Raw genomic sequence first — 14,095 nt, forward strand, 5'->3', positions numbered from 1 at the left:
GGTAGGCGACAATCAAAAGCTGAACAAAGCAAAAATGAGCAAAACAGTGAGAGAAATATTCAGTGAAATGGAAATTAAAATTTGGTGAACCAATGTGACTAAAAACCCTAAGAAGTTTTGTTCTTAAGTAAAGTTAGTAGGCCGATTGAAATCATCTGTTCACTCAGTGGCCATACTCACACTGAAACAGATGATAACAGACAGAAGGCCAAAATACTGAATTAAGTCTTCTGAAACTGTTTCACTGCAGAAGATCATAATATGGTTTCTTATTTCAATCATCCCATGAATACTGACATGGCACAGATTGAGAGAAGTGATTGTGGAATAGAAAAGGAACTACAATCACTTAGTAATGGAAAAGCATCTGGAACAAATGAGTCTGCAGAGAGTACATGAAAGAGCTTGTCCCTCTTTCAGCAATCATGAAGGGTGTTGAGCAACCAGAAAAGAACACAGGTCATTACCATTCTCAAGATTGGCCGTAGGACAGATGAACATAATTATAAGCCTGTATTGCTGATGTCAGTATGTTGTTAGAATCATGGTACATATTTTATGCTCATGTATTCTGCAATGTTGTTAACTGAAAAAAATCTGAGATGATTATCAGACCAGATTCGTGACTTGATTCAGGATTCTTTGCAGATAGAATTCAACTTGTCTCTCTCTTAACAGAACAAAATCAACAGATGTAAAAAAATAATTTCAGTAGTACATCAAGGAAGTGTGAGATGACTGCTATTAGATGGTGTGGTGTGGTTGTCTATAAGATATTAGCAATGCCAGAAGACTATACAAAATTGCAGGAAGACCTGCAAAGGATTGACGAATGGTGCAGGGTCTGGCAATTGACCCTGAACATAAATAAATGTAACATATTGTGCATAAATAGGGGAAATAGTCCACTTCTATACGATTCCACTTTTGGTGACAAATCACTGAAAACAGTAGCTACCGTAAACATACATGGGAGTAACCATCCAGTGACCAAAAATGGAATGACACATAAAAATAATTGTAAGCAAATTAGATGCCAGGCTGGGATTCATAGGAGGAATCTTAAGAAATTGTAATTAATTCATGAAAGAAATGACTTACAAAACAATTGTTCAACTGATTTTTGAATATTGCTCATCTGTATCAGATGCTTACCAGGTTCCATTAATAGAAGAGGTAGACAAGATCCGACAAAGCATTGATCGTTTCAGCAGTACAGAGATGCTTAACTAATTCCAGTGGCAACTACTGCAAGATAGGTATTGTACTTCACAGGGAGGTTTACTATTGAAATTCTGAGAGAATACATTCCAGGAAGAGTGGGACAACGTATTACTTGCTCCCACATACATCTCGCAAAAAGACTGCATGAGAAAATCTGAGAAATTAGCGCTAATACAGAGGTTAACTGACAGTCGTACTTCCTAATCACCATTTGTGAATGGAACAGGGAAGGGGTCTGCAAATAATGATACCAGAAGTACCCTCCAACACACTATAAGGTGCTTGCAGGGTATAGATGTAGATGGATGTCATAGTGTTACTCTTGTGAACGGCATAGAAAAGACCTTGGCAGGCGGAGCACAACTATTTTGTGTGGGTTCTTGATTCTAGGAAGCTCTTTTGTCACTTCCAGTTCTACTTCTAGAAATAACCTGCCACTGACAATCTTACTCTACTGGAAGTGGCAGTATAACAGTCTTTCCTACATGAATAATACCTTATAGATGTCCCTTTTTTTACCTTGAGAAGGAGGCATGTGATACCTCTTGGAGGAATAAGATACTTGCAAAGCTCCAGCAATTGGGCTTCCAGGGATGTTTCCTGGCCTGTTCCTATTCCCAATATAAAGTCAGGCAAGTCTTATAAGACAAAATTTAATGGGAGAATCATACAGTTGAACAATGTGAAGCACCTATGCCTGCTGCTTGTCACAGCAGGAGTATATAAAATCCCTTGCAGAAATGGTCAAATGTATATAGGAACTACAAAAAGGAGCATTAACTCCTGCCTTAAAGATAATGAGCAATTGTGGTCTGGGCAACATGGATAAAGCGAGAGTAGCTAGGCAGTTAGTTAGTTACATGTTCCATAGATCACTTGATCGATTCTTATATTGAAATGATATGGAATGAGTCAGTTAACATGATGTGTATACATGATTAGTGTTAAAATTAATGAACACATTCTCATTTTTTCCTACTCATACAACTACATTTAAAGACAAGTGTTTTATTTATTCATTTATTTATTTTTTACTGACTACTAGTTTTTAATAGAAATTCATCATTGGAATGGAGGGAGTTGTTCAGCAAAAATTATATGAAATTAGATTTAAATGTTGCTTTGCTACCTGTCAGACATTTCATATTATTGACAAATGATCAAAAATTTTTATTGCTGCATATTGAACTCCTCTCTGAGCAACTATTAAAATGGCTAATAAAGGTCTTTTTCTCCTCTAGTGCTGTAGTTACGTACATCACTGTTGTTCTCAAATTTTGGTGGATTATCTACGACAAATTTCATCAGCGAAAATATGTATTGTGATGGCACAGTTAAAATGCATAGCTCCATGAAGAGATGCCTACATGACGTTCATGGATGAATGCCACATATTCTTACTGCGCACTGTTATGCAATCAATACTTTCTTTCTAAGTGAAGGCTTATCCCAGACAATCATTCCGTATGGTGTTATTGAGTGGAAATATGCAAAATATGTGAGGAAGCTGATGTGTTTGTTTCCAATATTAGCAGTTACACGAAGAGCAAAAGTAGCTGAACTTAATTGTTTGAGAAGCTCAGTAATATGCTTCTTCCAGTTTTCTCCAATATGTACACCCAAAAATTTAGAGCATGCTGTCCTACTTACTGACTCCTGCTTTTGTGCTACATCAGTTGTTGCTTTCTCTGAAATGAGATTTATTATAACACTAGTTTTGTCTTCAAAAAATCCAATTTTGTTTGTTGAATACTAAGTGAAAGGTCTTTCACATATATAAGGAATAGAAGTGGACCCGAAATTGAATCCTGTGCGACTTCCTTTGTGATTTGTATCCCAGTCACTAAACTTTTCTATCTTTCCAGCGTTGTCTGAATTATTCACCGCAGCCTCTTTTGCATTCCGTATGTCAAGTACGATTCAAATCAGCTGTGTCATCAGTTCCATAAAACTTGAGTTTTTTAAGGAAGTATCATGATCTACACAGTTGAAGGTGTTTGAGAGATCACAAAAAATATGAACAGATGATATATTATTATTTAAGGCCTGTACTGTTTGATGAGTGACTGTATAAATATCATTCCCAATCCTGCAACCTTTCTGGAACCCAAACTTTGATGTGCTTAACAAATTGTTTTCACTCAAGTGTGCAACTGCTCTTGAGTACATTACATTTCAACTATTTAAGAGGGAGATGCCAATAAGGAAACTGAATGATAACTGTTTAAGTCTGTCTTGTCATCTTTCGTATGATGTGGCTTAATAATTACATATTTTAACCTATCTAGAAAAATTCCCTGTGCCAGTGATGCATTGCATATATCACTAAGGACATTACATATTAAGTTGGAACAACTGTTCAGAATTCTGTATGAAGTACCATCAACCCCACCAGAGCATCTGTTTTTTAGAATTCTTAGAAGTGTATTAATTTCAGTCAAGGATGTTGGTACTGCTTCAAAATGCTTAAAGTTTTGTGGAATGACACTTTTAATATATTCTCTTGCTTCTTCATCTGAACCGTTTAATCCTATATTTGCTACTATGTTTAAAAAGTGGTTGTAGTAGCAGATCAGGCACTGGGACTGGGAAACCACCAAATTTGTTTATCTGAAATAGTGGTTACCACACCTGAGAAACATGAAAACCAGGTCCCCATAGGCACTAACATACCAAAAGTCCCTCAGCGACAGGTCATGTGTAGCAGATGTAGGATATCTGCTCCAGTTTCACAAAACCTCTGTGGGCTTGCCATGGGGTATCAGTGCCAGGTGTATAGATCAGACCGACCTAAACATCTGAAGATCATAGATCCTGCCTACCTGGTACTTGTTATGGACCAGGTTCCATTCCTCTTCTGGTGACAGTGTTGAATGCCATCCTTAAAGCTCAAGAGGCCTGGAATTGATTTAGATTTATGGTAGTGTCTGGAATTCATTTAGAAATCGTGACATATTAAGAGGAGAGCAAATCGTGGTCACTGAGTGGTTTTCTGTGATTGTCCTCTCTTTGTCCATTTACCAAACAGTCTACAATGTCAAGGTACATGCAACCTTGAGGGCACTGGAGGATGTGAGATATATTTCAGCTACAAAATCTTGTTATTTGGTGTGATTCCCTGTGTGCACTGTGAAGTATATGGTGCCTGTACCCATCATAGAAACTAGTTTATGCAGGTCACCCTTTTATATGTACAACATCTAGGGAAGAAGATGACATTCTGCTGTGTACAAGTTCATTTGGGAAGATGGAATAATGCAGTGACAGATGCAACAACTGAGGAGACCAGCAAGATCCCTACTTTAGTACTGTCTCACATTTAATATTCTTATTGATGAAGTACTGGATCATATGTCATTGGGAGGAGGAAAAGCTAGATGTGAGGAACAACAAAATGCACTCTGTAAAACTAATCTTCCAGTCACAGTGGGCTGTATCTAGCCATTGCACCAAAATGAATTTCAGTCAGCTTTAGTATTCATAATTGGACATATTTTGTAATGCATAGTTTTCTTTTCTGGCGAGATGGCCCACTGGTATGGGGTCCTTTGGGCATACAAACACCACTAGCCCACATTTTGACTGGTGGATTGTCCTTCATTTTTGCTGATGAAACACAAAATGTCAAGCATTTATAAATTTTGCCTGTCATCGTCCTTAAGGTGCTTGGAAGAAGGAAAAAGTATACCGCTTAATATGACTGAAAGGCAAGTTTTAAAATATTTTCTTTTAGAACTCTACATGTTTTTGAACATCTTTGTGTGCACTTGTCCATTTTTAACCTTTTTCTAGAGTGCTAGAATGGTATGTTTAATTTATTTATGTGACTGATTTTATACTAAATTTTGTGACTGTTAGCATCTGGGTACTTGAACGACTACACTGTCACATATACTTCACCTGGACACTGAAATTCTTTACTAGCAGAATTTTATTTCTCTCATATTTCTCTCACAATTTAAATTTTGATTTTATACTAAATTTTGTGACTGTTAGTGTCAGGGTACTCAATGACTACATTGTCATGTATATCTATCTGATCAGTTGAGTAATATATTTCTTGAGTGGCTGGCAATTATTTATGGTGTGACATGTTCCATAGTTGACATCACTGATATGTTGTGTACATGCCTGTGATGAACTATTGATGATTTATTCTCTTTCTTTGTAGAGCTGTAATTGAAGGATGCAATTTAGTGATAGTCTTTTTATAGGTAACTGGTCTCGGGTTATTTATAATTTCAAACAAAAATTATAAGTTAGATGAAATAGAAGTGATGCCTTTTGCATCAAATCCTGCGTGTGGTTAATAGAAATACAAGGAAAGTAAGTCACACTCTGTTATTTTCCACATTAGTGTTAGAGATGCATTACCAGTGCTAACAGCTGCAATTTTGGTATGTTTAATTTCATCATTATTTAATGCTGAATTTGCTGCTTAAAGAATGATCTTGTTCAAAAACATCATTGTAGTTAGGTTTTCCTTGGGTCTTAATGGAAATATATGTAGGAGACAAAAGGACAAATATTTGTTATCTAAAATTTTTCACTATCAGGATTTCAAAGACATATAATAAAATTACACAATAAATTTTTGCAGGTTGACAGAATTGTTGAACAACTGGCACAGTACATATCTGCCTATGACCTTCTCGCCTTACGCGAATTATGGCAGCACCTCGATCAGAAAATGTTTTCCAAACTGGAACATCATTTTTCGCCAGGTAAACACATTTTTTATTCTCAAATTCATGTACTGTTTACTGTCCACTGAAGATGTTTCACTCATGTGGTTTTAAAACTGCAGCCACATTGAAATAGAAATCTAAGTACATGCTGGGAACTTAAATGAGTAGCAATATTAACTATTAGTAGCTAACCGAATACTGTAATGTATGATGTGTAGGAGGTCAGAGTGGCAAGCAGACAGAAAGCTGAGGAGCATATTTTTTAAAAGATGGACATTGTTTACAATGGTAATACGTGATAACCTTATTGTTTTTGGCTGCATGCCAAAGATGAACTTTTATCGTTTTGCCTGACAATTTTATTTTGATAATTGCTGTTTTGTGTGCAAATTTCTGTGAGGTAAAGTATATTTCACGGCAAACTATACAAATTTACTGCTTGTGCATCACTGTTTTCGTGGATTTGGAATCCAGTAGCGTTCACAATAATATCTACTTAAGAAAAAAGTCTTTCATAATGGCACTGTTGTATAAAGCATTCTCAGACTTCTTGCCGCATCAGTTCAGGGTGAAACCTCAAGCTTTTGATGATTTCCACCATCGTCTTTGTTAGGAGCAAATGACTGTCAACATTGCTGTTGTGGTATCCTTACATAGCCCAAAGACAGCTTCTAATTGGTTGGTAGTTACATCATGCTGTCACAGGTGGTGTCAACATCTGTGCTGGTGGCACCACCACTCCTGCCGCAGCACAAAAATCTGTGGTTCGTCTCTGCATCGAGAGCTCGCTTCCATGCAGTGCTGAGATTATATCTGCCATCACGTTCGTCAACAAAAATCTTCGAACACAAGCTCCAGACCTCCTAGGCTGTGCAGATTACCTAAAGCCCACAACAAAGGTCTTCCATTGAGGCCAACTGCTAGGCTCTCACACACTGGAGCTCTATAATTAAAGAGGCTGTATAAATAAGAATGTGTGAGAAAACCATCAGCATGATGGCAGATAAAATCTTAGCAATGCATGGAAGCGAGCTTTCGGTGCAGAGAAGAACCATAGATTTTTGTCACAATGTTTATGCCACGGTGGGAGTGGTGGTGTCACCAGCACAGATGTTGACACCACATGCGACAGCATGACATAACTAGCAACCAATTAGAAGCTGTCCTTGGGTTATATATGGCCACCATAGCAGTAATGTTGACAAGTCAGTTGTTCCTGACGACGGCGATGGTAGAAATTGTCGAAAACTTGAGGTGTTATGTTGGACTGATGTGGCGAGAAGTCCAAGAATGTTTTATACATAGTATGTACTCATTATATCTTGATAGGTTCCAGTGTCATTCAGTAATACAGTCTGTTTCAGGAGGAATGGTCAATATTCAGGGATATGACATGAAGAACCATAAAAAAAAGTAGGAAATGTTGACACTAAAGTGCTTATATTAACAGCTGTGAGCACTTCTTCAGTTGTGATACTATGAAACAAATCAAGCTCATATTCCATGTTTTGGGAGGAGGTTGCATGGAGCAAAACGAGTAAGAATTTTCCAGAGATTTGTTAAACAGTATCGAAGATGATGAAGTGCTCATAGCTCTTAAGGCATGCATGTTAGAGCCCATGTTTACTAACTTTTTTGCTTTGAATGATCATTCCTGTCAATTTCCTGAATACTGACCATTCCTCCTGTCACTCCATATGTATGCAAGTTTTGTCGTGATCACAAATTAAAATTGAGATTACCTTTTTTGATTTCTATACAATCTTCTCCGGATTTAATTACAATAGGTAACATATCATAAGCAGTGTACACAACAATTTACATTTTGTGTACTTCTACAAGTAAAACTTGTATAATTAGATTGCATGATCCACACTTGACCATGTAAAGCTGTAGAAAACATGTTTTATGCAGTTATACTGACTGTGTCACTTTGCTGTCTTGCTATAAATACCATACATAAGTTCATACAAGCATACATCATGTTTTTCAAATTCCATCATGAAGGAGAGCTCTCAAGTATATGCAAGGAGTCAAGTTATACATTAAGAGCAGAAGCAGCTACTGCATGCATCTACTTCAATGTATACTAAAAAGAATTTACAACTGTTGCTAATCTGCTCACACTGATAATTACAAAAATTACTTGTAAATTACTTTACATTCTTACCTCAGTTTATGAGATACGATGGGCGTTTGAGAAGTCCATGCAAAGTGCAAGAGATGGCACCATCGGCGTGTATCGAGATCATGTTTAGTTAGTAGCATCTTTGGAAAGAATGCACACCAAGTTTCAGTCATATTAGTCTATTTCTTTGTGTTTGGTATTCGTGTGAATCAAGGAAGTCGAGCGATTGTAAAAAAATGGACGAAAAAGAATTTCGTGTGGTGATTAAACATTACTTTATGAAAGGCAAAATGCCTCAGGAGACTAAAGAGAAGCTTGATAAACATTACGGTAACTCTGCATCTTCGATTAGAACAGTTTATTAGTGGTTTCAAAATTTTCGGAGTGGCCATATGAGCACAAATGATGCTGAATGTTCTGGACGCCCTGTGCATATGCATTTGGGCTTGAAAAAGCTATCCGCAAGATGGGTTTTGCAGTTGCTCACGCTTGACCAAAAATGGAATCGTGTGAAGTGTTGCAAGGATGGTTTGCAGCTGTTCAGGAAGAATCCACTGGACTTAAAGCATCGTTTTGTCACTGTGGATCAAACTTGGATACGTTACTATACTCTTGAGACCAAACAATAATCTAAACAGTGGGATACCAAGGGGGAATCTGCACCAAAAAATGTGAGACCAAACAACAATCTAAACAATGGGATACCAAGGAAGAATCTGCACCAAAAAAGGTGAAGACCATTCCTTCGGTCGGAAAGGTTATGGTGACTGTCTTTTGGTATTTGCAAGGGATAATGGTCATAGACTATCTGGAAAAGGGTAAAACTATTACAAGTGCATATTATTAATTATTGTCAGACCATTTGAAAACCAAGCTGCAAGAAAAACGCCAGCGATTGGACCGCAAAAAAGTCCTTTTCCATCACGACAATGCACCAGCACACACCTCAGCAGTTGTGGTCGCAAAATTAATGGAAATAGGATTCCAACTTGTTTCACATCCCCCCCCCCCCCCCCCCCCGCCCCCCCAATTCTGTAGACTTGGCTCCCGTGGACTACTATTTGTTCCCCAATTTGAAGAAATGGCTGGCGGGACAAAGATTTTATTCAGACGAGGAGGTGATTGCATCAACTAATAGCTATTTTGCAGACTTGGACAATTCCTATTATTCAGAAGGAATCAACAGATTAGAACAGCATTGGACGAAGTGTATAAGTCGAAAAAGAGACTATCTCAAAAAATAAAAAAAGGTTTACCCCAAACACTTGAGTAGTTTTTATTTTTGCACGGCTTTTTCAAAATCCCCTCGTGAAATAATCCTTCCTGACAGTTGTCTCGTGATGTCTTTTTCCTGATCACTGTAGGTTTTTAATTACATTAATTCATTTAATTTAATATCATAGCTACAGTAGCTCAGTATCATATCTCAGGTACTAAAAAAGTGTTAATAAAAATAAAATGTGCGATTTTGATCTGTCATGGTACAATTACTATCGTACATTCAGTCAGACTGATGCGGCCTGCTATTCATTGTATGTCCAGTCATGAATGTGGATGTCATCAAAGTAACTGTTACTTCCTCCATACAGCCAGTCTCTACTGTGCCAAAATTATCTGCTGGAAAAAATAATCTTGAATATTTTCTGTTCTTAACACCAACTTACTTCCTTCCTCAAATTGACTTCAATTGTAATTTGATTACAATTGTAATTTGATTAGGAGATGTTACAATACTCCTTCCATGTGAAATAAACAAATAAGTAAATAAAGATCACTCTGTAAAGGTAACGATTACGTTGTAAGCCTCTTTCATTATTCTTCTGGGTGTGCTTGTTGGTATGGATTTATTTGGACCCTTTATTAGTTTGTTTGCATCATCTGCTAACATTACAATTTTTAACTACCCTCTGATGTTCCAGGTGATTCATTTCTGTAAATAAAGAATAGGGATGGACCAAGTAACAAAAGTTGCAGAACTCAATGTTTAGTGTTTACCCATGTAGTTTAATCCAGTGTTATTATTTGCTGATGTGCCTTTTTTGTTGTTGGTTGGTAATAAATGACTGTTCATGTGAAGGGAGTGCCTTAAACTCCATACCATTTTAGTTTCTCTTGTACGATTTATGATACATAGAATCAAAGGCCTTAGCAACATCACAGGAAAAGCCAACATGAAAACTTTTCTTGTTCATCTCTGTTATAAATGCATTTGTTAGATCATGTGTAGCTTTCTGATTAGACAAACTTTATGGAAGCCACAAGGAGCTGTTGTCAAAAGGTTATCCTGTGGAAGGTAGATCAATAATCCGTTGAAGTTACCTTCTCAGAATTTTGAGAGCACAGAAAGGAGGGAGACAAGTCTGAGGTCTCTTGATTACCTGTACCTTTATAAATGGGTGTTACTGCCAGATACTTCAGTCTTCAATGTAATACATCTTGACACATTGACTGGTTACAGACCCAACTCATCGGGACCAATGTAATTAGAACCGATCGACTTAATAATACTGATTAACTTGACACCAAAAGGATTACGCATGATAGGAAACTCTTTATTCAATCAGAGCAGGGGGCTAATTACTTGTAACCTAGAGCAACAGTACAGAACATAAAACCATCGAAAAACATGGAACATAAAACCACAGAATAAACATCACGCATGGAGAAGGCACAAGCACATGTTAAAAATAAAAAACCAATGACCCTGGCGGCTGGGTGTAGGACTCTTTGACAGCCACAATTCACTTGTTTCATGCAAAACACAGTGCCTCTGGTGGTGGGTGTGGAAGTACTTGACAGTCGCGACACTGCACATATGCACACTATGTGAATGCTTCACTTCTCCACACTAGCGCACAACAGCTGTCATGTCAGACGCTGTATCAGCTCCTTTGGCAGAAGCGGAGTGTCGGTGTCAAGGAAATGGGTAGGGAAGTGGACATGGCATCCGGAGTGGGTCGTCTAAACCGGTGGATGTTCTGCGGGCGGCTGCTGCGGTAGTGGTGCTTGTGGCTTGGTGCCTTGCTCGTGCAGGTTCTGATGTCTCTGTTGGGTTGCGGATGGTGATGCCTCTTGAAAAATATGTGCAGGCTTTGCTCTCTTCAGAAAAATGGTTATTGACTTGCTGTTCACCCATATGTCCATTGTCTACATACTTCTCTGTAACATGTGGTACGGGCCAGTGTACGGGGATTGTAAGGCTGGTTTTACACTTGTCAGTATGGAACATGACATAGGAGCAGTGTTCCAGGTCCCAATGCATGTAACAAAATGGTATGCCATGCTGTGAAGCCCTTGGAGGATGGATCCGTGCGATGTGGTTCCACAGGCAGCATAAGAAGTGTGACTGGTCTTATGAGGAACTTTGCAGTGTATCATCATCATTAAATTTGTCAGGCGAATGCATTGTCTTACTGTAGACCAACTTCACAGACAAGTTGTTCGTAGGCCAAGTTGAACTATTGGAAGAGCCAAAATCAATGTGTTTTCATCGCAAATCAGGACCGCCTTCAAGGAATGATGCCAGTGTTCGACCACTGCTACTGCGTTGGTAACTGGTGGTGCTGTGAAGAACATACTCACAAAAGATGGCAAGCTGCACGCACAGGTTTAACTCAGAATGCCGTCAACGGTTGGTACTGATATGCAGTGGACACCCAAAGCCCATTAACCACACTGATGCAAAGGCAGAGGCTCATGTTTCGGTGGTGATATTATCATTTCACACTGCCTCTAGCCAGCAGGTAAAACGATCAGTCATTGTGAAAAGGTAGTGTTGACTTTTTAATGGAGGAATTGGCCCCACAACATCCAGATATACATGGGCAAAACATACAGTTGTACCTGGAAAGTCTCCAACTGAAGTGTCTACTTGACGAGACACTATACAACTTTGACACTGCAAACATGGCATTGTCCATTCTCAACAGCCCTTTTCCATGCCTGGCCACACAAAACATCAGGGATGAGTCGTAAAGTGGGATGTACTCATGGTTGGCACAGCTATGGATGCTCTCGAAACTTGTCTCCTGAACAGTGGTGGAAGAAACGGGAAAGGTGACACGCGAGAGACCCTGCAGTAGAGCTTGACAGCCCAGAACATCGATGAGCTGCAATTGTAACACTGATGTGTTGTCGTCAATGAATGTCCGGAGTTTCTGTCTTCTTCTTGTGCTCAGGCCAGTGCGGAAAAGTCAATAGGACTTGTCACACTGCTGACACACGAAAGAAGGTCGGCCAGAATGTAATAGATACCCGAGATGTTTTTGACGTCAGAAGTGAATTGTGCTATGAACTCTAGATGGTTGAACTGATGAGGAGAGCAGTTGGCACTGTTACATCTGAATGCAAAAGTCAATGGTCTGTGGTCCTTGAATATCGTGAACACTTGGGCTTCAACTTCAGGATGGAAGTATTTCAGTGTGTCATGTACTTAGCAGGACATCACGATCGTATGTGCTCCACTTTCTCTGAATGGTGATGGTTTTCGGGAAGAGTATGCCAGTGGTTGCCATGAACCATCTGCCACTACTGTAGAGTTCTGTCAATAGCTGTGTAGCTTGCATCTACAACTAATGCAAGAGGTGCACTGAATTTAGGATGAGCTAGAAGCTCTGCATTAGCCATGCTCAGATTCACAGCCTCAAATGTGGAACATGCAGCCTCAGTCCACTGCACTGTGACCACTGAGCACCGCAGTCAGTGGTTCCTACAATTCAGGTGCATGAGACGTGTGGAAATGATAAAAATTTAACATAACAAGGAATCGACGCAATTCCTTGATTGTGGTTGGCCTAGGTAATTTTAAAATTGCATTAGCCTTCTATGTTAGAGCTAGGGAGCCCACAGCAGAGATTCTGTGTCCCAAGAAGATCACTTTAGATTGTCCAAAAATGCATTTAGCAACATTCAGCACGACTCCGTAATACTCCAAATGCTTGAACACCATTTGTAGGTGTTGTTCCTCAAAGAACATGAGCACATCGTCCTGGTATGCAAAACAAAATGGGAGGCCTTAAGGAACAGGCTCAATGAATCTTTGCCACAAGTGCACTGCATTTCATTATGCAAATGTCATATACATACTCTCAAACAAGCTGAACAGTGTCATAATAGCGGTCTTCAAAATGTCCTCTTTACTTGAGTGTAAGCTTTAGCACAGTCTTAAGATGCTGAATATTGATGCACAGTGTAATATGTAGTTGTAGTCACTTAGTGATGACAGAGGATATCGGTCCAGCACTGTTCTCATGTTCAGCACACAATAATCTCCACGTGGGTTCTAGGCTCCACTTTTTTTTCACCAGGCGTAAGGCGGAGAACCACGGACTGTTCGATGGTCTGATTGCCCTCTTGTAGCATGGGGTCAAATTCAGTTTTCGTGATTGCAAGGTCCAGTGCTAAATGTCTAGTTCAGCATGACTCTGATGGTCCATCCATCATCTTGATGTGATGCACTGCTTTGTGTTGAATTTGTTTAGATACACCGGGTGATCTGGCCAAATTCAGTAACTGCTTTAACAGGAAAGTGTGTTCACCCTCAGATGTCTGTACAAGCTTTCCACTGTGGACGGTTGCAGTCCAGATAAACCTGTGACGCTGTCCAACAACTGTGCGTTTGTCAAGTCTGACAAGAGGTAGTAATGTGCCGGGAGATCCGCACCGATGATCGCTTCTGTGCGTCTGCAACGGTGAAATTCCATTTGGACAGACAGTGTAGACCTAAGTTCAGCTCCGTTCACCAGATTCCGTGTGTCGCAATAGTCGAATTACTGGCAGCTGGCAGACAGAAGGCAGTCGGTGGCCTACAGCGATGCAGTGAAGACTGTGGCAGGATGCTGAGGTCAGAACCAGTTTCTGTGAGAAATCTGAGGCCAGAACTTCTGTCACTGATGCAGTAGAAACTCTCACTGTGTGCAGGCGCACATTATCTTGGTGAAATGTAAGCCCAGGATGGCTTGCAATGAAAGGCAACAAAATGGGGGATAGAATATCGTTGGTGCTTCAAGGGCACCACAGATGACAACCAAAGAGGTCCTTCTATAAAAAGAAATGG

At 39.3% G+C, this 14,095-nt stretch overlaps 1 protein-coding gene across 1 annotated transcript in view; it reads left to right on the forward strand.

Moving 5' to 3' along the window:
- Positions 1 to 14,095, forward strand: part of LOC126473963 (WD repeat-containing protein 91) — a 202,913-nt gene that overhangs the window by 24,342 nt on the left and 164,476 nt on the right. The window contains exon 2 of the mRNA XM_050101334.1: positions 5,825 to 5,948. Coding sequence (XP_049957291.1) covers positions 5,825 to 5,948 — 124 coding nt within the window. The remainder of the gene's footprint in view (positions 1 to 5,824; positions 5,949 to 14,095) is intronic.

This window comes from Schistocerca serialis, chromosome 4 (assembly GCF_023864345.2).
Source record: "Schistocerca serialis cubense isolate TAMUIC-IGC-003099 chromosome 4, iqSchSeri2.2, whole genome shotgun sequence".
NCBI classification, from domain to species: Eukaryota; Metazoa; Arthropoda; class Insecta; order Orthoptera; family Acrididae; genus Schistocerca; species Schistocerca serialis.